The sequence below is a fragment of the Caretta caretta genome, chromosome 6, assembly GCF_965140235.1.
Source record: "Caretta caretta isolate rCarCar2 chromosome 6, rCarCar1.hap1, whole genome shotgun sequence".
NCBI classification, from domain to species: Eukaryota; Metazoa; Chordata; order Testudines; family Cheloniidae; genus Caretta; species Caretta caretta.
In genome coordinates this window covers 66962407-66984658 of record NC_134211.1, presented here as the reverse complement: position 1 = coordinate 66984658, position 22252 = coordinate 66962407, and the positions used below count along the sequence as shown (strand labels likewise).

General features: G+C 41.0%; 1 protein-coding gene across 4 annotated transcripts in view; it reads left to right on the top strand.

The window, feature by feature from the left end:
- The window catches only part of MIDEAS (mitotic deacetylase associated SANT domain protein), an 88050-nt gene that overhangs the window by 45219 nt on the left and 20579 nt on the right, over positions 1–22252 (top strand). For all 4 annotated transcript variants that reach the window (XM_048853447.2, XM_048853448.2, XM_048853446.2 and 1 more), the window contains exons 2-5: positions 14587–16277; positions 18732–19052; positions 20670–21015; positions 21524–21590. In XM_048853447.2, the coding sequence (XP_048709404.2) occupies positions 14820–16277; positions 18732–19052; positions 20670–21015; positions 21524–21590 (2192 nt within the window). In that variant the 5' untranslated portion in view covers positions 14587–14819. The remainder of the gene's footprint in view (positions 1–14586; positions 16278–18731; positions 19053–20669; positions 21016–21523; positions 21591–22252) is intronic.

The window sequence follows — 22252 nt, the reverse complement described above, 5'->3', positions numbered from 1 at the left end:
TTTCCTGCCCACAGTAACCCAGTTTATGTGCTGGTTTCTGTTCTATGCCAAATGTTGCATGCTCATTCATGCAGAAGTAAAGATGGCATGGTATGGTATTGCCATCCTTACTTCTGTGCTGCTGTGTGCAGAGCTGGGCTCTCAGTCAACAGCCACCACTCTCTGGCTGCCCAGCTCTGAAGGCAGCAGTGCAGAAGTAAGGTGGCATGGTATGATATTGGCACCCTTACTTCTGCACTGCTGGTGGTGGCAGTTCTGCCTGCAGAGCTGGGCAGCTGGAGAGCAGCGGTGGCTGGCCAGGAGCCCAGCTCTGAAGGCAGACCCGCTGCCAGCAGCAGCGCAGAAGGGGGTTGTTGGCATGGTCTGGTATTGCCACCCTTACTTCTGTGCTGCTGCCTGCAGAGCTGGTTCCTCAGTCAGCAGCCGCCACTCTCTGGCTGCCCAGCTCTGAAGGCAGCATATAGGTAAGGGTGGTAATACCGCGATCCCTCCCTAAAATAAATTTGTGACCCTCCTGTAACTCCCTTTTGGGTCAGGACTCCTAATTTAAGAAACCCTGGTCTCCCCCCATGAAATCGGTATAATCTAGGGTACAAGCACACAAAAGACCAGATTTCATGATCCGTGATGTGTTTTTCATGATCATGTAATTGATAGGGCCCTATTTATGAGATAAGAAACTGATGCTTTGCAGCAGTCTCCTTTGTTGTTGTTGTTGTTGTTATCATCTTGCGAGATTTGGCAAAATTTCAATTTAGTTATTTTGGAAACATCACTTAGAAAGTTAAACTGAGGATCTGGTTTTTGCTAATTGTTCTAAATTGTCTGCAGCTGCTAGAAAGGACATTGTCACTCCTAAAATCTTTTTTTTCTCCCTCATCATTGTTTGTAATAAGCTTGAAACACAAATGTTTCCCTAACATAATTTGTTTTCCTTTGCTTGCCTGCTGATTTTGTTCTAGTGGGGTGAGTCACAAATGCAGAGCTTCCTATGTTGGTTTGCTGTTGTGGGTTGAGCTCAGAACCTGGTACACTGTAGCACTGCTTTCTTAAAATCCATCTCCTGTTGCTTTCCTTCCTCCAAAAACCAAAATAAAACCTAGAAACATTTTGGAAAGCAAACCTTGAATAATTTCAGAGTTTACAAAAAGGTATAAGAAAAACTATGACAGTAGGGCACATTGACACGTCCTTTTAAAGTACAGAATGTTTTCTGTATAGAGCTGTTGTCTGAAAGCCTGCTCTGAGGTGCAGCTGCTGCTTTTCTGACCCTCCAACCCCATGAGGCATTCTCTCTTTATAACATGCCCTTTGCTAGAATGTATCAAAATATTTGGAGGGAATGAGGAAGATGTCAGTGAAGTTAATGGGTAAATAAAAGCATCTTCACAGAGTTAAATGATAGGCCAAAATGGCAATTGGAGTGCATGTTTGGGTGGAATTGTGATTTTTTTTTTTTTAAAGCTGCATGTAAACAAAAGAAACCAGCCTAATTAAAACAGATGTTTTATAATTCCTTTTCATTGCTTTCCTTTCTCTTCACCACCACCATTTGCTGGTAGAGGGCAAAAGTGAAGGGGTCATGATGTGATGTAAACAAAAGAAATAAGAAGGATATTAACTTCTCCATACTCAGATTCATTTTTATCAAAGGGAAGTATATCCTTGCTCCTTATTTTTCTTTGCATTGATTTTTAATCACTTTTACTTCCTGTTTCAAAACAGTAATTCCCCACTGAAATTCACTTTCATTTTGGTCATTTATAGCAATATTCTTGATGTTTAAATCTCTGATTTCCTGAAGATCCTATATCAAATGGGTAGGTAGATTGCTGTACCATAGCTTTCTGCTCACTCTGTCTTTCGTCACAGAGCTGCTGAACTTCACTCTAAAGACCCTGATTGGTACATCTGCTTAATGGGGTTTTATTGATTTATTACCAGGCTGTGAGTGAGATTGGAGAAATGAGAAGGGTGGTAATAGTATCTTTCAAAATGTGCCTCATAGGTGCACCAGGTGGCTGTTCTGGCAGCTTGAGAAGTTACTGCTTTATTACTTTATTATAAATAAATAAATATAAATAAATAAAGTTATTACTTTCTTCAGTAAGGATGTATCAGGTACATGAAAAACAACATTGGGGATACATTTTGGATTTTTTGTTATTGGGGCCAGGTAGCCGTTATGTACAGCAATGCTGCAGCAGTTAAACTTCCTGGATGCTAATTCCTCCCCTTCACTGTTGCCTGTCTCTCATAAACTGTTTCCCCTTACACCATCATCCTCCAAACATATGCATGCACTGGAGAGTTCCTTCTGTGCTGTGCAGAATTTTCCCAAGGTGGCTCTCTTTGATCCATGTCTTTCAAAATGCCTTATTGATTTCCAGGACTCACCTAATGCAGTTGCCTAAATTATTCTTTTCAGTCAGGAATGGCAGCCATAGGCCTACATTACTCCTGTGTATTTTATCTGCACTAGGCCCTTAGAAAGCTAGAAGCAGTCTTGCCAGTTAGTGTTTCTTTTTCACTTTGAGTTTAAGTTGTCTCTACTCTGTTGCACTGGGCACCTGAAAAACATATCTCTTTAGACTGAAGCCTTTTAAATATTTGTTGGAAAGGTTTGCTGCCTGCGGTAAGGTGAGAAGAGGCATTTGGAAGGATGGCATAATTTAGTGCAGGATTTAATTTCTTTTGCTTTCTGGACAAGGGTATGATTTTCAGTGCCTGATTGCCCCGGCAAGCCTTCTTGCTCCACACCTTGGGTGGATAAGATAGACCCAGCTCTCTTCCAGATCACTTTACACAGCTTACAATGATGATTTATTTTTTCCTCTCCTCTTCCTGATATGAAAGAATGCTGTGTTGCTGTCCTTCCTGCTTTCAGGAGTCTGAGGGTGGTGAGTGGGAGGAAAAGCTGGGTGAGTTCAGTCTGCAGGAATTCTGTTGGTGTTGACCGACTGCTTGAAGGGGAACACTTGAAAATGTGAGAGTTTTTTGGAGTAGAATTTTAGTGATTGTGAGGCCATCATTTCATGGCTAGGTGTGCCATAAGCTCTGCAGAATTCATTCTTCCCATGCCTGCCTTCATCACTTCTTATCCAAGTATGTCACAATAGATGGTGATTTAATGATAACAAACCTCCAGCAGGCTGAGATGAGAACATTTTTCCGGCTTATGACCTATCCTAAATCTCCAGTGATGAAAAGCTATTGAATTAACACCAGTGTGCCACATTTTGCATCTACGCTTGCCCTCATGTTGGTGGATGAAGGAATCGTTCCCGTTTCAAAATGGGAAGATTAATTTTTTTTCTTCCACTCTGCTTGTGTGTTTATGGAGTTGACCTTGTTCCCTTTATCTTTGCAGCTGGTAGCTTGATAGGTATTGTCTGTGTGTCCCACCCCCTCAGAGTTACCGTATGTACACGTTCATTAGCCCATTCATTTATAAGCCGACCCACCCAAGATGGATAGGTAAAAATAGCAAAAACTGTATGACCCTTTCATAAGCCAACCCTATATTTCAGGGGTTGGCAAACTTTGGCTCCTAGCCCGTCATCTTGAGAGCTGCAGGAAGTGGCGCACTGGCTGGGAACAGCAAACCGCGGCCACAGGGAGCTGAGGGGCTCATGCCTGCAGATGCTCCAGGTAAACAAAATGACAATGTATTAGATATTCAATTCAATGATTCCATAGAGTTTAAAATCATCAAATTTTGGTGTAGACCAGTTTATAAACCGACTGCTGCTCTTTGATGCGTCACTTTTTTACCAAAAATATTTGGCTTATGAATGAGTATATAAGGTAATTTATTCTCATATAGGAGCTCTTAGAATGTCATGTATTCCCTTGCTGTGCTTCCTAGTCCTTTGTACCTACATCATAGCCACAAACTTTGCACCTGAGGACTGGAAGGATCTTCTTTCAGAAATACCTAAATTTCCTTTGCTGGCTAGAGGGAACAGCAGATACAAAAATTCCCTCTTTTCTTTCTCTCTTACTGCGTTCCTCCAGATGCTTGTGGTTCTGGACCATGAAAGGAGAAATCTGAACCAAATATCTGACCTTTTGTCTTCCACATAGTGGCATGGAGCGCAATCACTAGGCAATGGATATGAACTGTATTGTGACTTTTTGTTGTTACCTCCTGGATCAGTTGTAGCTCACGAAAGCTCATGCTCAAATAAATTGGTTAGTCTCTAAGGTGCCACAAGTACTCCTTTTCTTTTTGCGAATACAGACTAACACGGCTGTTCCTCTGAATCCATTTTCTCTGTATGTCAGAGGAATTAAAGTCTATTATTCCCCTTCAACACCAATATAAAAGTAGCTTATCTGCTTTGTGTAAACAGCCCCACCCCAATCACTTAAGGCTCATTGCTCAGCTATACAATATTATATAGCTGGGGTGTATTAACTGGAGTGTCGTACATATGATCCAGGAGGTAATTGTTCTGCTTTAGTGGGCCCTGGGAAGGCCTCAACTGGAGAACTGTGTCCAATTCTGGGTGCCTCACTTTAGGAAAGATGTGGACAAATTGGAAAGAGTCCAGAGAACAACAACAAAAATGATAAAAAGTTTGGGAAAACCCTACCTATGAGAAAAGGTTAAAAAAAAAACAACCCTGGGCATGTTGTTTCTTCTTGAGAAAAGAAGACCGGGGGGGTGGCGGAAGGATCCGATAACACTCTTCAAATATATTAAGAGCTGTTATAAAGAGGACGGTGATCAGTTTTTCTCCATGTCCACTGAAGGTAGGACAAGAAGTAATGGACTTAATCTGCAGCAAGGAAGATTTAAGTTAGATATTGGGAGAAACTTTGAAACTAAAAGCTCTGGAATAGGCTTCCAAGGGAGGTCACGGAATCCCTGTCATTGGAGGTTTTTAAGACCAGGCTGGATGAATGCTGTCAGGGACGGTCTGGATTTATATGGTCCTGCCTCAGTGCAGGGAGCTGGACTAGATAACTTCTCAAGGTCCCTTCCAGCCCTATATTTCTATGATTCTATAAAAGTGGCTTAAATAAAAATCACATTGTTTTTTATTGTCTTTTAGAATTATTTCAATACTTAGCCATGTATGTAAATGTAGGGAGTGTTTTATAGTATATAGAGCAGGGGATTAATAGTCAGGACTTTGTTCTGTTCATGATTCTGCCAGTGATCTCTCTTAACCCCTCTGTCTTTAGTTTCTCATCCAGTAAAATGTGGGTCATGATACTTTACCCACATGTCATAAATGCCTTGGGATCCCCTAATAAAAAGCATTTTGAAGTGCTAATTATTAAGGCTGGAGGAAGGTTGTATCTGAGACAACCACTCTGTCTTAGGAGGGAAGTAAAGAACTGTGTAGCCTGATACATCTGATTTTGATTCCAGGAACAATTTTAAAATTCATTCACTAGAGACAAAGAAATTGAACTTCTTAAAGAGGAGAGCAGTAAGCTCAGCAGCTGCCAGCAAGGGGATTTAATGAGAAACCAATCTCATCAGACTAATCTGATAGAGTTTCTTTAAGGGTCTGACAAAGAAAATTGATGTGGATAAGGCAATGGAGGCATTTTAGCTAGATCCCAGCAAGGCTTTTGATGAAGTAACTATATGAAATAATTGGTAAAATGGAGGAGCTTGGACTCTGTGTTAGTGGTGAAATAGAGGATGACCTACAACTATTTATTGTAATTTTCTGCACCCTATATTTCATCCACTTTTCTGAAGAGAAGCCGTGCAGCATCTCTCATAGCTCAGTATTGGGGTCTTCCATCTAACACAGTGGTTTTCAAACTGGGCACACATACCTCTAGAGGTACATGAGCTCTCGTCGGGGGGTACGTGAGAAAAATCCTGTAATGGCAGACAATGGATCGTGTTATATCTTTATAGACCTTTTTTTCATAGGTATATTATGACCCTATCTCAGATGGGCGTATGCAGCAGACTAAATTATTTAGAAAGGGGTATGCAGCCTAAAAAGTTTGAAAACCACTAATCTAATAGTTGTATGCAAAACATCTTAAAGCGGATCAATGATGCATAGAGTTTAAATTTCCTTATGATGCCAAATATGGGTGGAACAGCAGGTGAAACTGAGGAGACCATAAAACTGCAGGGAGGCTCTCAACAGAAGAGCTGGAGAATAGAGTTTCATGGCATTACAAAATGTGAGGTCAGGAACTTGGCATATTAAATGGTAGAGAGAGATACTGTTAAATGGAAAACAGTATTTAAAGAAATTAAGAGGAACTTGGGTGCAATAGTAAATTTCCAGGCAAAACCTTCCAAAATAGAATTCATGTTGGAAGTAAAGGTCTATTTATGTGAAATATTATTATTAGAATGGTGTACTTTTAAAGAAGAAAATTATGAAGAAGCCTTTTAATTCGAATAAAAATATGGACATTAAATAATGAGGTTGTAGTTCAAAAAATCTAATTGTTAAAGTCTAGAAATATTCTGTAATTCTATGTCAATCTTAGTTTTCCCCTCTTATGCTTGTCTGTTGTCCCGCTACTCATAGAAAAGCACAATTATTTACCAAGTAACAGAAGCTAAATTATTCCCTCTTAGCTAACTCGTTATGTGTTTTGTTGTTTGATCACATAACCTTCCTCTGTCCTTTCTGCCCATATCAGGTACAGGGGGTTCTTGAGCTCTTCTTGAGAGGGTGCATACGATATTCTTTGTCCTTGTATTTTGGGTATGGGAGGGAGGGAGGAATTCAGCTCACAATGAGTTGATGGACAGTCTTTGACTAAAATTCTTCCCTATCCCCAATACTATGCTGTATCCTGGTTGTTTACCACTCCAAAAGTTGCAGTGTTTCATTGGTGCTATGTATTTATATAGTGCACAGTTCCTTGGTGGGGGATCCTGTAGCAAGAAAAATGTGTTTAGAAGTTTAAAATACTAATAAAAATATAATGGGAAGTACAAGACTAACGTGTTATAGAAAAGAAGTCCTCTGAAGAAAGGCTTTGTGAAGGGTATTTTTTACCTGGAGGGGCCACTAGTATGTGGAATAGTTGACCCAGATGTGTCAGGAGCTGACAATCTTTGACTTAATTTCACGAACTTTAAATCCTGACTTTTCTCCACCCTTTGTACAAACAGTAGTACATAGCACTCTCAGACGCTAAGAGGTGAGGGAGCATGGCATTGGGGCCTGGTTCCTGCATATGCTGCATGCCACAGCAGTTACCAACCAGAGGCATTCTATGCTGCTGCTCAGAGGACTAGTATACTTAACAATATGTTGCAGAAACCTGCCCTAATGCAACTGCAGGATGACTCTTGTGGAGAAATGTTTAAAAAAAAAAAAAAAGGTTAACTGAGCATGATAATGATATGAGGTCATCCCCAGACATCAGGGAGGGGAGCCTGCTTAGTCACTGGGGCAACAGAGCTCAGCAGTGGAAGCTGCCAGTTGGGAGCAATGATGCTACAGTCTGAACATAGACATGCTTCATCTTAAGCTATAGATTATTATTATTATTATTTTAAAGATGGCCTGCAAAGGATCTTTTGTGCTGCTTTATTGTGTATATAAAAGGCCTGTAAGATTTATTTATGTATTGTTTGTTTTTAACTTCAGAAATGTTAGGAATATAAAATCTAGTTCTTTGTTGTTTTTCCTGGAGGAATCTTGAATGTGATCTGTGAGCTCTCGTACCTTAATTGAAGGTACAGGGTGTTTAATCTTTAGCAGATAGATTTCTTTCTCCCAAGTATGTCTGTCTTTATTTAAAACTTTGTTTTTTTTAACAATTTCCTTCCTTTCTTAATAACTCAATTTCAGTATTTTGATTTTTGTGATGTTGTAACTTCACTAGTTCTCCAGTCACCATGGTCTTCCAAAGTAGACAAGACCTAAATTTCTTATATATACACCCGCGCGCATGTGTGTGGGTGTGCGTGAGAACTTTTCTGACAACCTTTCAGTCCCTCTTTGAACAATACAAAGACACAAGTCCTTTTTTCCCCTTTACCGGTCACCTTTGACCTTCTTTCATAATTGTTGTATTACCATTTTGATGTTTGTTTGCTCCTCTTTTCCAGCTAAGTACATCTCCAGACCACTTACTGTTACATTCTGCATACACCAGGGCCTCATCTAACAATGGAAAAACAGAAGCCAAGGCCTGGGCAAGTAGAGAGTTGGAGAGTTACCCATGTACATTAATAGAGGCCTTTTTTGCTTATCTGAGACAGCTATTTTTGAAGGTCTCATTACTCTGTGTATGCATAGTGGGCCACTATATTAAATGCGTTTGTATGGTAGATGCAGATTGGAGCCACACTTTGCAAGTACAGGGTCAACTTTCTTTTGGGAAGATACAACTTAAACAGTCTTTCGTTGTCTGTCAGTTTGTGGGTAGTCTTTCTTATGGCCGTCTCCAAAGCACAGGAGATATGTGAGCTCAGTATGTTTAAGGTTCAGACTTGCAAATGGGAAACTGGCTTGGTGGTACTGTTTTGTGCTTCACTGAGAACCCCAGTCTCATACTGCCAGGTTTTTAGAGCACCTTAGACAAGGCATGTTAATTCCCTGGAGGAAAAGAGGAAACTGTAACCTGAGCAATGCAAGCCTTTATAAAGGCCCTGCAAGCCCTCAATTCCTACCACTTTCTCAAATTATAGTCTGTAATATAGACTCCAAAGAAAGGGGGATGGAGCGTCGGGATTGTGTATCTGCAGTGATCTGTAAGCTCCAATGCCAAATAAATCTTTCTATTTTGAGTACTGTCAGTATAGATTCCCACCCTTGGGAGCCTCCAGGAAAGTGGGACTTGAGGAGTCTTTCTTAGTTGAACAATGACTGTAGGACAACTGTCCCAAACTGGGCATACTAACGCAAGGCTGGGTCAAGAGAGCCAGGGGGAGGGAGAGACAGTCCGTGAGATAAACTGGGGCGGGTGTGTGTGTGTTATGCATACAGGGCTTGGAAAAGGCCAAGGATCTTGAACTGAAAACAAAATTTGACTGGCAGTTATGCAGAATGTGGACAGGTAGAGTGGATGTGTTTCCTTTGGTTGACCCTGTTGAGGAGGATTTGATGTTCCAGGTGGCCCCTTGGGTTTGTGGTAGTAGTCCATTAGTAGAAGTTTGGCTAGTTTAAGAAGGTATAGGGCATTTCTGATCATAGCAGCTTTCAGGGCCTTTAGAAGTAGTGAGGAGCTGAATGGAATCCAGAGTACCCGACCGTATTTTAGTCAGTATTTTAGCCTTCAGTGTTGGGTGAGAACAAATTTTTATCTGTCTCCAAAAAAAGACTTTCCTTGCACATCAGTATTCCCTCTGGATTGGGTTTTAGCCAGCTATGTTTCCTTCAGTTTCTCACTTCACTGGTATTGCATGACTGGAGGAATCATTGGGAAGATGATGCAAAGCTGAACAATGGTGTTCGGGTTTTTTCCCCTCTCTCTTTCACTGCAGCACCCCCTTTGTCTTCCAAGATTGAGGTCCTCAAGCTTTGAAATCTGTTGCAGTCAGCAACAGATCTTTTAAAACCTCATGCCTTGATCACGTTGTAAGAGAACCTGAGATCTGAAGGATTTTCATCATTTATTGCTTAAAAATAACTAATACACTTGATAGATGGAGCTCACTTCACGAAAGCTCATGCTTAAATAAATTGGTTAGTCTCTAAGGTGCCACAAGTACTCCTTTTCTTTTTGCGAATACAGACTAACACGGCTGTCCCTCTGAAACTTGATAGATGGTTTCTGAAGCAGGTGAAAAAGAAATAGGAAGGGTTTTTCTAGATGTTTTAACTAAAGTAAGTGCAAGTCAGAAAGAGAAATTCTACAAGAGATTCTAAACCAGGGAACAAGTAGAGGAGGCAGGTATCTGGTTTGAGAACAGTCTGTTGAACACTAGCAAGAGGACAGGAAACTGTTAAGGTTTTAGATGAATTCATACAGATAACAATATGCTAGATTTGAATAGTCAGTACTATAGGAATTCAAAAAGGATAAAGGAAGGAAAACTGCAAAAGAATTTAATTTTTTTTTCCAAACAAATATTTTGGAACTGCTCTGGAAGGTATAGTAGTATCATAAGGCACTATTATTTGTATAACCTTACACACTGTAGTTAAACAGTGCTGCTAAATTTGTAGCAATTCTGCAGAAAGCAAAGGGGAAAATAACACTAATACTCTTAAGCGATGTACGTTTATTACTTTTGTCCAAGAGCTGTTCATATTTGCAGCCTGGGTTCCATTTTAAAGCATCTCTTACCTTGTGGGATGTGCATTTTCAGGGTTTCACTGAACATGTTTGGCTAGTTACATTGTGTGTTGATAGCATTTTAAAAAGAGATTTTTTTCCATCTCCTGTGTCTCTCATTTCTTTTGGAGTTATTTTTGTGCTGTCCAAAGGGGATTGGAAAATGAGCTGAGAGAGTTTGTGCTCAGTGAAGGGAGGAACGCCCTGGCCTCTGTCATACTCTGTGGCAGAGTTCCATTGCTTATGGCCAGGGTGAAGGAGGAGGAGGAGGGAAGAGAACAGCAATAAAACAGGCAGAGGAAGTGAGTCAGTTCTCACTGAAACAGCAAGCCATGATTCCACTTTCAGGGAAGCCAGGCTTGGTCTAGATTGAAGGTAGAAGTTGCATAAACCCCGTGCCTGCCTCCCCCTTTCCCAGTTTTAAAATCTACTCTGCAGCCATATGAAGTTTGAGGAGATTCAAGTTACAGGACCTTGGGCAGAGGGAAACGTCCAGTTTAACTTCTATTTTTAATATATAAAATATTTTATTGCACCTTGTTGTTGGGGTCTTTAATAATAATAATGAAAATGTCTTGTCTGCTCTGTGTGGGTTTTAAAAATCCCATGGCAGACTCCATAAGAGATGGCCGTGTTTTCCTTGCTCAAGAATTCCCTTACACAGCACAATGTGTGTGTGTGTGTCATTTGCTTTCTTGCCACCCCAAAGAAGGCTGCTTTTCTGTAATGGTTGAAGTGATCCTGGATGGAGTATAAGTTGTGTGTTGGTTTGTAAAGCGCTTTGTGATTCTCTGGAATTAAACACACCATTTAAATGTTAAATATTATTGAGCTTGGAAGCATGTTAGTGAAGAAACAAACTCTTTAATGGTGTTTTCTCCCAAGCCCTCTGTGCTTTTTTCCAGTCTCATTATTTTATGGGAATTGTGGCCTCCTAGTCTGCATCTATGCTTCCTGCTCTTCCTCACTGTTTCTACAACCAGTTCAGCTCCACAGGTGGGAGCTTTGAACTTTGGTGAATCTTATTTTAGCAATGCCCAAAAACAACCAAACAAAAAAATCCACCACCCAAAACCAAACTGAGCACAGTTCTCAACTTGCTGCAATCATCATTCATTTTTCTTTGATAGTAAAAGGAAGGTTGTGGTCACTGTGCAAGCCAGATAGTAGAGTCAGTTTGTGGGTTGTCATTCAGACTTTTCACAATGGGAAAGGAGGTGGGGAAATGAAAAGAGCAACTGCAAATAAATGTTTCTACCCCAAAGAGACTCCATGTATTTGTCCTCAAAACTGTTAAACAGCAGGTCAACCCTCTGCAGCACAGGCCAGGAATGAGAGGCTGACCTGGAATCTAGGACTTGGGTTCTGTATGCTTACATGTACTGCGCAAACCATGAGTTGGCCATATGTTGTTCACTGGTGTTTGTGTGATGTACAGTAGACTGTATAAGCAGGTGGAGTCCCCACCATCCTGCAAATAGACTGAGCATACACAAAGGATATGGTCCAAATTTACACTCTTCCTGGGGCCTCTTCCTTCCATTTAACATAAATAATGACAGAGTATTTATTTAAGCTATTGTATTTTCCATTTAAACAACAGACACTGAAAATACTGTCCTTTGGGGAAAAGTAAATACCAGTACTGACTTCAGTTCTAAAGATTGAAGATGATGTACATAGCTAATGTAGTATATGTCATATTATATACCATATTTATAAAGCTTGACCTTGAAAGTTAAACACTTTCCTCTGATTTTATGTATAAAAAAAGCAGACTTTAACTAATTTCTTACTAATTCATTACTAAAATTGAGGAGGGCTCATTGATTCTGCTTATTTTTAATTTGTTAAAATTATTTTAATAAATGATAGTAAATTTAGACCTCATCTCGGTAGTCATGAATTCTAATTTAATTTTGACAGGTTTATTTTTAAAAAGGAAATATTTAAATTTAAAATCTGATTTAAATCATTTAAAAATACAGGATAGATAAGAATCATTTATAAAAATAGTGTGTATAATAATTTAAAAAAGAAATACAGTAAAAGCACCATCATATCCCATATGTAGTAGTAATATCCACCCGATAGGTTTTTTCCGACCGTCTTTCACTGCCTCTCGCATTTTGCCCACTAATCCCATCTTCCCAGGACTACGAGTAAAATTCCAAAACTAAGTTTCAAACAGCTGCCATTTTGAATACTTTAAATTTTTAGTTTTTTTAATGTTTACACCATTAGCCATCATTGTTCTTTTCCCTTCCAAATGCAGAATTTCCTCATCTCTTCCATGCTTCCTGTCCATTCCCCACCACACCCAAAAAGGAGGAAAGAGACTTAGTTACTTTCACCCAAATCTTAGGTTAGGTGATATTCAGGTTTGGGCAAGTGACAAGTTTAACATCCAAAGTCTTGGACTCATGAGAACTAGAAATGGGTTGCTATTTCTTATTGCAATGTGAAGTTTCCTAGCTTTCCAATGGGATCTATGGCACTTCTTGTCCTGGTAGGTCCCAAGGTTTTTTTTTTTTAACCTTGGAATCACGGCATTTTTAACTTGTTCTAGATCATTTTAGAGATTATAACATTTATTGCATTTTCTCTCCCTCTGAGGTCCGAACAGTTAGATTGTTTGTTTGCTAAGAGAGACTGGCTTTGTAGGTGGATAGAGACAAATATTATTTATTTGTTTATTATTTTAAATCTAAAACATTTCAGAAATAATTCTTCTGTAAAATGTGACTTACTGGATGAGCCTATGAAAATACTGAAGACGTGGCATGATATCTAGGTTTGGGATAGCCTCATTACATGGGAGCTGGTATTTTTATGTATTTAAATTTAAGATAATAAGATGCCTATCCAAGGTTTAAGGTGCATCACTGTCATTAATAGCGCACATTCTCTTAAAATGTGTGCTAGTAATGACCATTCCATGAGCCTTCTGGAGTATGTGCCATAGAAGATGGCTTCCTTTATTGTGGCTTTTCATCCTTGATTATGTGTATTCATGTGCTTGAGGGATCTTCTTTTCCTGTTGTATACTGACCGATCTCTGAAGATCGTTAAAGGTTCTTCCAGACTCTTCATGAATCACTATTCAGTGTGAAATCCCTTCGTAGAAATAGCAACTTCCAATAGGGTGACCAGACAGCAAGTGTGAAAAATTGGGACGGGGGTGGGAGGTAATAGGAGCCTATATAAGAAAAAGCCCCAAATATCGGGACTGTCCCTATAAAATCGGGACATCTGGTCACCCTAACTTCTAACTGCTGCAAAAGACATTGAAAGTACAGCAGGTTGGGTAGGTCCTGCCTGTAGTCATAGGGAACTTGGTGAGCTGTTAAGGGATTTCTTGGCTGATAGGCTGCTGCAGAAGCAAGATGATTTCTCCACAATACAGCTACTGGCTACTTCCCTTCCTCCTCCATTGTTGAATGGAGCACCTTTCCTTCATGTTCAGCTGAAGATTTTGGTGGCGTTTGTTTGTTTGTTTTTACCATCTCAGAGAGGAAATTAGGGAATCCTGAGATAATTTAAATTGTTTGCCTTTTTTAGTTTTAGCAAGTCATTGTTATTTTTTCAGGGTTTGAATTAAAAGCAGATCATTCAGCTTACGAGAAAGAAATTAAATAAAAATCAATGGCTTGATGGGAGAGAAGTGAGGAAGGTGGGAATGTTGAACAGAAAAGGCTTCAGAGTGGGCTAATGCAGTGGTGCCCGATTTTCTTACACAGGACGGCCACATAAACCTAAATGCAATCTCGTGTGGGCCAAACAGATCCTACATATTTGAATAAGAATTGGTCACCTGTCTTGATTTATATTTTAAGTTCATCTTGTTTCATGTATATTTAGATCGTTTCTAAGTACAGTATTGTCTATTTATATACTTGGATAAACTAAAATGATGAAAACATGATGAAAAAATACTGATGAATTGGCCGATAATATATTGTGTTGAAGGAGGACGCGGGCCTTATGAAATGTTGTGGTGGGCCGTGTGCAGCCTGCGTGCCATAAGCTGGGGCAGCCCTGAGCTAGAGAGTTCATTATTGAAATCAGAAGTGCTGTTTGCAACTGCTGTTCTTCTTGTGCAAAAGTACTCTGATATTTTTTGTTTCTTTTTGAGAGGGATAAATCAGTTAGACTCTACATAGGATCAGATCTATTTTATCTTCCTCCACTCCATTCCCGACTGGACAGGATTTTCCTGGTCATGATTTCTTTGGAAGGAGGGACAGGCACACACCTTACTGTTTGCTGATTCTGAGGGTGTATATGCCATCTGATGTCCTATTGCTGTTTTGTGCTCCTTACTTGTGAGTCATTGATGTTCATTCTCTGTTTCAGGCATTGTGATCAAGTGGACTCCAGCATCCTCTGAACTGCAGAGAAGAAGAGCAAAAAGAAGAAAGGGAAGGGCGCACAGAGGAAAAGGAGGTGGAGGCACTTCCATCTGGACTTGTATGAAACTTATGACTGGAACTGGATGGGAAAGTGAACCATTTGGTGTCTTTTCTTCCCCCAGTCTCTGAGATGGGTGGATTGTAAATCTGTATGTGTAACTGGGAATAGACTGAACCATGAATCTTCAGGCTCAACAAAAGTCTTCAAACAAGAGGGCTGGGAAACGGATTGCATATTTTAATGAGCAGGATGTAGCTGTGCCATCGAAAGAACTGCAACAGCAGCTGAAGGAAGGACAGTACTATGGACATGGAGGGGAAATACCTGCTTCACAAACTATGGAGCTTTCTAAAGCAGGGAGTTTAACTGGTGCTCCCAACAATGTTGCCTTGATGAACTCTGTTGTTTACACTCAAGATAGGGGGGACTCCATGATGATGTCTCAGCAGCTGGCTGCTGTCAAATGGCAGAACTCATTGATGGGGAGCAGGTTGCCTGAGAGGATTGATTCCAGTTGGCAGCCTTCACCTGCGGCATGGAACCACAGTGTGGTCTTTGGGGGCAATCAGAAAGGGGTCCACCACAATTCCAGTGCTCCAGGTTTCTATGGCCATCCTGAAGCTCTGAAAAGAAGCCAGGAAAAAGAAATGGAGGTGCCCCAGCTAGAAATATATGGAGATGCTGCTGTTCAGCAGATGATGGCCCAGAAGGTTCAGCTGGAACAACAAGCACTAATCAGGCAGCAAGCTCAAATGAATTCATATCACCAGATGCAGAAGCAACAACAGCAGAATCAGACTCTACCTTTACAGCCTTTCCAGCTTGCATTCGGTCACCAAGGCCAGAAGCAAGGCCTTCCTGAATTGTTACATGTCTTTCAACAAGCCCCAGCTTCCTCCAACCCAGTCTTTACTACCCAGCAGAAACAACAGTCTCTTCCCCAGCTGCAACTGTTTGAAAACTTCTACCCACAACAGCAGCAACAGGCCGCCACACAAGCCTTCAACCTCCAGCAAGCTGCCTCTATAGCACATCCCCATGTGGCAGCAACAGCACCCCAGCATCATATGGTGGCCCACCAGTACCAGCAACCGGAGAGGAACCAGGAACTCTTGAAAGCCCTAACAGAGCAAAACCAACAGACTGTGCTACCTCAGACCCAGATACCCTTTCCAAGGAGGTCAAGGAGACTCTCCAAGGAAGGTATTTTGCCATCTGCTTCTTCAGGAGAAACACTGGCTTCTAAACAAGTAGAGGAACAACCTAGCAATCTTTTCCTGCATCACTGGCAACCACAGCAGCAAGGACTTCAGTTTCAGCATGAGACTGAAGCTCTGAGCCACAAGGGTAGCTATCCACAGCCCACAAGAACACATCTGGGACAAAAGGAGACCCTGAGTAGTGATGACTTGAACCAGCCTGACACAGAGAGGCAGGCCACATCCTATAATGGCAGAGATGGGGAGAAGCAAGTGGCAATGACCGAAGAAAGCACTCAGAGAACTAATGACTTTGTGGGGGTGAGAGGTGGTGTGATCCAGAGCACCCGAAGAAAACGGTGTGTTTCTCAAGAGGTCAATCTGCTAACTCTGGCACAAAAAGCTGTTGAACTGGCTTCTCTTCAAAATGACAAGGTAAGGGATACATCCTGACCAATATAGCATTTCTAAAATAGCCCCCATACTGTATCGCATCCTAAAAATACATCTCTCAGAGAAAAAACGTGTGGGAAGTCAACCTAACTGAAGAGAGACAGAGTATACTACTGCAGAGTCAGCTCTGGAATGGTAGCAGGGGCGGGACCTGGTTACAGAAACTGTTACATGTATGATCTCCTCAGAGTGCAGTGAGGCTACCTGAGCAGTATAATTTACTCCAGTGGTATTGAATAAAACTCCTAACCCGGCCCCTCAAAATAAAATATACCTAGCTATTCAAGCTGATGAAGAATTTAGAATAACAGGTGTAAATCTTGGTTTCTTATGGCCTGTTTCACCTGACCTCTTTCTTAAAATCTGCCTCTCTTGACTAATCCTCACAGTCAAAACATGAAGGATGACATCTTTAACAAATCATTTTAAAATATTTTTAAAACATGAAATAAATTTTTAAAATTCCAAATTGAGACAGCCATGAAGAAATCTGTCTAACCTATAGGACAAAGGCCTGTAGGAGCCTTTGTAGGGCTTATTGGGGAAGACATGCTATCTCTTGGTGAATAAGAGATCAGAGCAATCACTCCATTGCTCCCTCTAGTGTTCCATAGCCATAAGCTGAATCATATCATGTCACATGGTGAGATGAGGAAATAGGAGGCCAAGAACTAAGGGGCGTAACTGAGAACTATGTTCTCTTCCAACCTTTCTTTGGCTGGTCTCACAGTGAATCCCTCACGTGGGAAGGCAAAAGATCCTTTTCTCTAAAGACTTCATTGCTGAGTGGTGTGGAGGTGGTGGGGAACAAAGCGTGCATGTCAGGATATATAACTATCTTTGCAACGGTGCATTGGAGAACAGTGACAAGGAAAATAAAAACATTTCCTTTTTGACATTCCCCCCCTTGAACTCCTGCTTGCTCAGTGGTTGCTTTGCCTATCCGCTCTATACAGGGACGTGTAGTTCATTCAGTTTTTGTGAGCAGTCAGAGGAAGTGCACACACAGTGCTTCATCTGTTCCACAGAAGACCAACAAAAACCTTCGTCAATTAGTTAATCGACCTTGTTAACATGATCACCTTCTCCTTGCTGCGCCATTCCTATTGAGCAAGTTAATTGTTAGCACACTTGGTAGAAAACTGGGGAGTAGTTAGCAATGTGAAATATGTACTCTTGCTTATCTATTGCCCTCCCACCCGCAACATGCTTATACTTATCCAAGTAGAGCTGCATTACACAAAATCTGATCATCAGCACAGTGAGTACAGTTAGAGAGATCTGGTTGTGTATTTAAGAAAAAGCTTGGGGGAGATCAAATCGAATTTGACAGTTGAAACAAGACATTTCACCCCTAGTCGTGCAAGCATATTGCCATGGTTAGCAACTTGAGGACAAAAGGAAGCAATATTTATGACCGATTCTGTCTGTTCTTCCCAATGAGCAGTGAAAAGGGTTTGATTCCACAGTGGCCCAAATGGAAGGGATTCTGTACACCCCACTCTTCTAAATAGCTTTGAAAATCTCATCTTGAATGTATAAAATGATCAGTCTGGGGCTTATGAAGCCTACATTTTTAAGGGGTTAACTACAGCGGATCACTGGGTGGATGCGTGTGAGAGAGAGAAAAGTCATATGTTTGTTTGTGGGAGTGTGGTCTGCTCCCCCACTCTCCTTAGTCCAGTGGTTTTCTGTCCCACAATACAAGATGCTGCTTCCACTGTTGACTCCTTTCCGCTGATCAGAAAACCTACTGAGCACAAATCTAAAAGGCACCTACCTGATTATTGTAGCTTATGCAAAGAACATATATAAGAAGAGTAGAGGACCACGGAGCTGATGAAAGAGGTTTATTTATTCATTTTAGTAAGGTACATTTCCATTGGCTAAAGTATAGTACAAAAGTCAGTTTAGTTCTTTGGTCAAGAAATTCAATTATATGAGCTCTCAAAGAAGAGGGAAAACCAGGGAAAGCAGGTATGTTACAGTTCAGCAATTTGGATCAAAAGTCAGATACTTGGAACTGCAATATACAGATGTTCCCAAAATAATGAAAATACCTACCCATGTGCTTATGGGGAGGTATTGGGGAAGTTATGTGTAGGGCATAAGTCAATCTGGAACACAAAATGTAAAACTATGGGTGGGGGACTGAAGGATCAAGAGAGTAGTTGGTACTGTTTCTAACGCCAGTTGAAATAAATGGGACAACTCTAAAATAGTTTTGCCAACTTATGGAAGATAGTTCAGATAAAGTATCCTTTTCCCCAGATATTGTAGTTCTGAGTACTTTCCAGCTAAGAGAATGATTTGTTGAGAATACCATGGAACCCTGAAATAAGAGATTTATATTGAAAGTGATATATTGTCTGATTAAAAGGTGGGTGATTTAAAACTTTTAAGGTACATGTGGGATTTTTTTCATCTTGTCTTCAGGAATTGGATACTTCAGAAGAGAAAAAGAAGAAGAATGTGGTGGTTGCAGCACCTGCAGCAGCCAAAAGTGTTTTGGAATTTGCCAGTTCTCCACAACCCTCCAAGAGACCCCGGGAAGATAGCAGCCTCGTGCCTCTAATCATGCCTGTGTCTGTGCCAGTGAGGAAATTCGACTTGCAAGCTATTGGGAAGGAAAAGGGTGAGGAAGGGAAACTCCAGAGAGTGCTAGCAAATGATCGAGGTCTTTCTGAACGCAAGCCCTCTGTGATAGTCACCCGAAGAAGGTCCAATCGCAGCTCCAACATGGAAACCTCAGTCCAGGTATGGTCACGTTAATAGACCTAGGGAGACTGAAGTCTGCTAAATCTACGTGCCCAGCTTCATCCTTTCTGTTGAAACAACTTTTAATTGTGAATGAGTAGTTTGAGTCTCCTAAACTTGAAAGGGGCACATTGTCTTTCGCTGAATTTGATCCAGAGACCATATCTTAGTCCTGTATGTAGAGGGTTGGGGTTTTTTTTTATGTGCACCCCTGCCATCTGATGGTTAATCTGTGGAACACCACTGGCTTTTTGAGGCCTATTGTTGGTACTAAAATAGCCAAGTAATGCCCACTAGAAGTCTGGAGGATAGAGGAAATGAAGGTAGACAGTGTGTCTCTGAGTAAATAATGTGTTTGCTGTTGGAAGCTTGCTCTATTCAAGTGATCTTCATTTAGCAGAGCTATGCTTTAAATAAGGGGCATTTTTACCATTCATGAACAGGTAACTTTGAGTTGTAAAACTATGCACCTATCTTTGGGTTCTAAGTCCCAAACTGGATCTTTGTTCACATGGCTACCGTGATGTTATAAGAATCCCTTGTTGGGGTTCCCTCAATAGCTACTTTTTATTTATTTGTTTATTTGAATATTGCATCTAGCCAGAAGAGAGAGATTGAGATAAAGGATTATAGTGGATAATTTTGCTGTCTGGAGAGATGACAAATGGTATATAGTTCCTAAGCAACTGCAGACTTTTGAGAAAAGACCTTGGATTTTCCTCTGTTCTATCATTCAAAGTGACTAATTCCTCCTCTCACCCTGTGGGGTCATCTGTGTGTGTCAGAGTTCTATTAAAATCCCATCTTCCCCCTTCATGACCACCATGTTACAATTGCCATCTTTCTAACCCAGCATCAGACTGGATCTCTGTCTGGAGCCTGTAAATGCAACTTTATAATCTACCAGAAGTGTTGTCGCTGAATAATAGCATGCCCCCCCACACTCCCCATTAGGGCTGCATGCAGTGCCTCTTAAGCAGCCCTAGCCAGCTCCTATCCTGCAGTGCACTGAGCCTGTCATCTCACTGAGATTTTTTAAACAATCTGAAGGCATCATTAAAATACAATTTAGTGTTTAGATCAGCGTTTCTCAAACTTCATTGCTCCGTGACCCGCTTCTGACAAGAAAAATTACTGCATGATCCCCGTGCCCTGTGTTACTCAGAATAGTTAGTGTTTTAAATAAAAAATGCATTACACGGCCGTATCAATGAAAAGTAGCCACTAAATATTTTAATGCACAATACAATCACAAGACAATCTTTATATCCAGTAATTAAAAAATGAAAATAAATAGGCACCAAATGGGAGGGGTGAGCTTGCATTGATGAACACAAATCCTTGAGTGGGGCTCTGTGTGGCTGAGATAAAGGCAGAAGTCATCTTCAGCAGTGAGACGGGACCTGTATTTATTTGTTTTTTTCAGTGCTTCAGCCCCCATGGGTGCCTGCGGAGAGGTGGGCAGGCTATCTAGGGTTTCAGCTTCCCTTCTTTGCCCATGGACCTCTGGGCTGGGGCTTTCTGCCCTGGTGACCCCATCAAAATGAGGTCGTGACCCACACTTTGAGAACCCTGGTTTAGAAAGTTGTATTAAAAGGATTTGTTTTCTTTTTGTAGCATGAAGATGCTGCTCCAAAGGAGGAATCGGAGGGCTTTGCCCGGAAACCAAAGCAGCGCCCAAGACCTGAGCCACTCTTCATACCACCAAAAGCAGGCACCTTCATTGTCCCTCCAGTCTATTCCACCATCACTCCATATCAGAGCCACTTACGCTCACCTGTGCGCCTCGCAGATCACCCTTCAGATAGGAACTTTGAGCTACCTCCTTACACACCTCCACCGATTCTCAGCCCAGTGAGAGAAGGTTCTGGGCTGTATTTCAATGCTATCCTCTCTGCTAGCGGTCACTCAATTCCACCTCCAATGACCCCTAAAAGTACTCACAGAACTCTGCTCAGATCTAGTAAGTTCCCTTCTTTGTCCTGTTGGGAGTGGGAGGCTGAGTGCCAACGCGAACAAAATCATGGCTCTCTTAGACAGTTATGGATAGCTGGATGTGGAGCTTCCTGTTGGGAAACTTGGGGAAATGTGATGTAGCAGAATTGATGCTGCCATATTTGGAGATGTTACTTAGGATGAACCCACCATTGATCTCCTGCACCCCCTACTAACTTGCGAAAGAAAAGATTTAGTCTTGAAAGAGTTAGTTCTCTCAAGCATGGGATTAGTTTAGCTGAAATATGAGAAAGAGTTTGCTTTAAGGATTGGGATACTGTGACGAAAATAGTGGACCAGAATGAAGTGGTGGGTGAAAATTCAAAAATCCCTCTTCAGCTTACTGTTCTTTGGCAGTTGAGTGCCTGTTTTGGGTGATGGAAAGTCTGTGCTCCAATGTGGTGTTCACACACTTGCACATCTGCCCCAAACATAAAATTAATGAGTTTTGATCAAGCCTGTTGCTTGTCTTACAGATAGTTCAGAAGTCACCCCTCCCATCCTTTCAGTAATGGGGGAGGCCACCCCAGTCAGCATTGAACCGTAAGTATCAATACAATCGTACAAAATCCACCTCTTTGCTTGATGGCAAACATATATTCCTTACCCCGCTTACAGATTTAGGAGGATAGGAAAGTGCCGCAGGGTCCCCTTTTGTTGGTTTATCTTTTAGAAATTTACAGACTCACTCCTATGACTGTCTTTATTAAAAGTGTGTAGGGTTTTCTTTTTTTCTAGATTGAGGCAGAGTAAATTTATTGATGATCCATGCACTAAATAATTTCTTATGGTCCACTGAACAGTTGCCACAGTGGTAACTATTTTCCATCACTACTCTTCAGTTGCTGGGCTGAATTTGAACTACTGTAGTTAGCTAAAGGTGGCAGGGTCACTGTGTCATTCCGCCATGCATAAACATTATTATGCATGTTGTATACTTTTTTTTAAGAGTTAGGAAATATTGCTTCTTAAAGGGAAGGCAAAGCAGAGAATGGACAAACATAGTTAATTTTCAGAATATAAGCTGCTTCAGGAACAAAGGTAACTGGAGCGTTTGCTCCAAATTCATAGAGCTTTCTTTTCTTTTAAATAATGGTAACTGAGTTAGCAAAACAAAGGGGAGTCTTTAACCCTAAAAATATAAATTGCATTAATCATTTTCTCCCTACTTTATCTTGCTACTATCAGGTGATTCTACAGCTTAT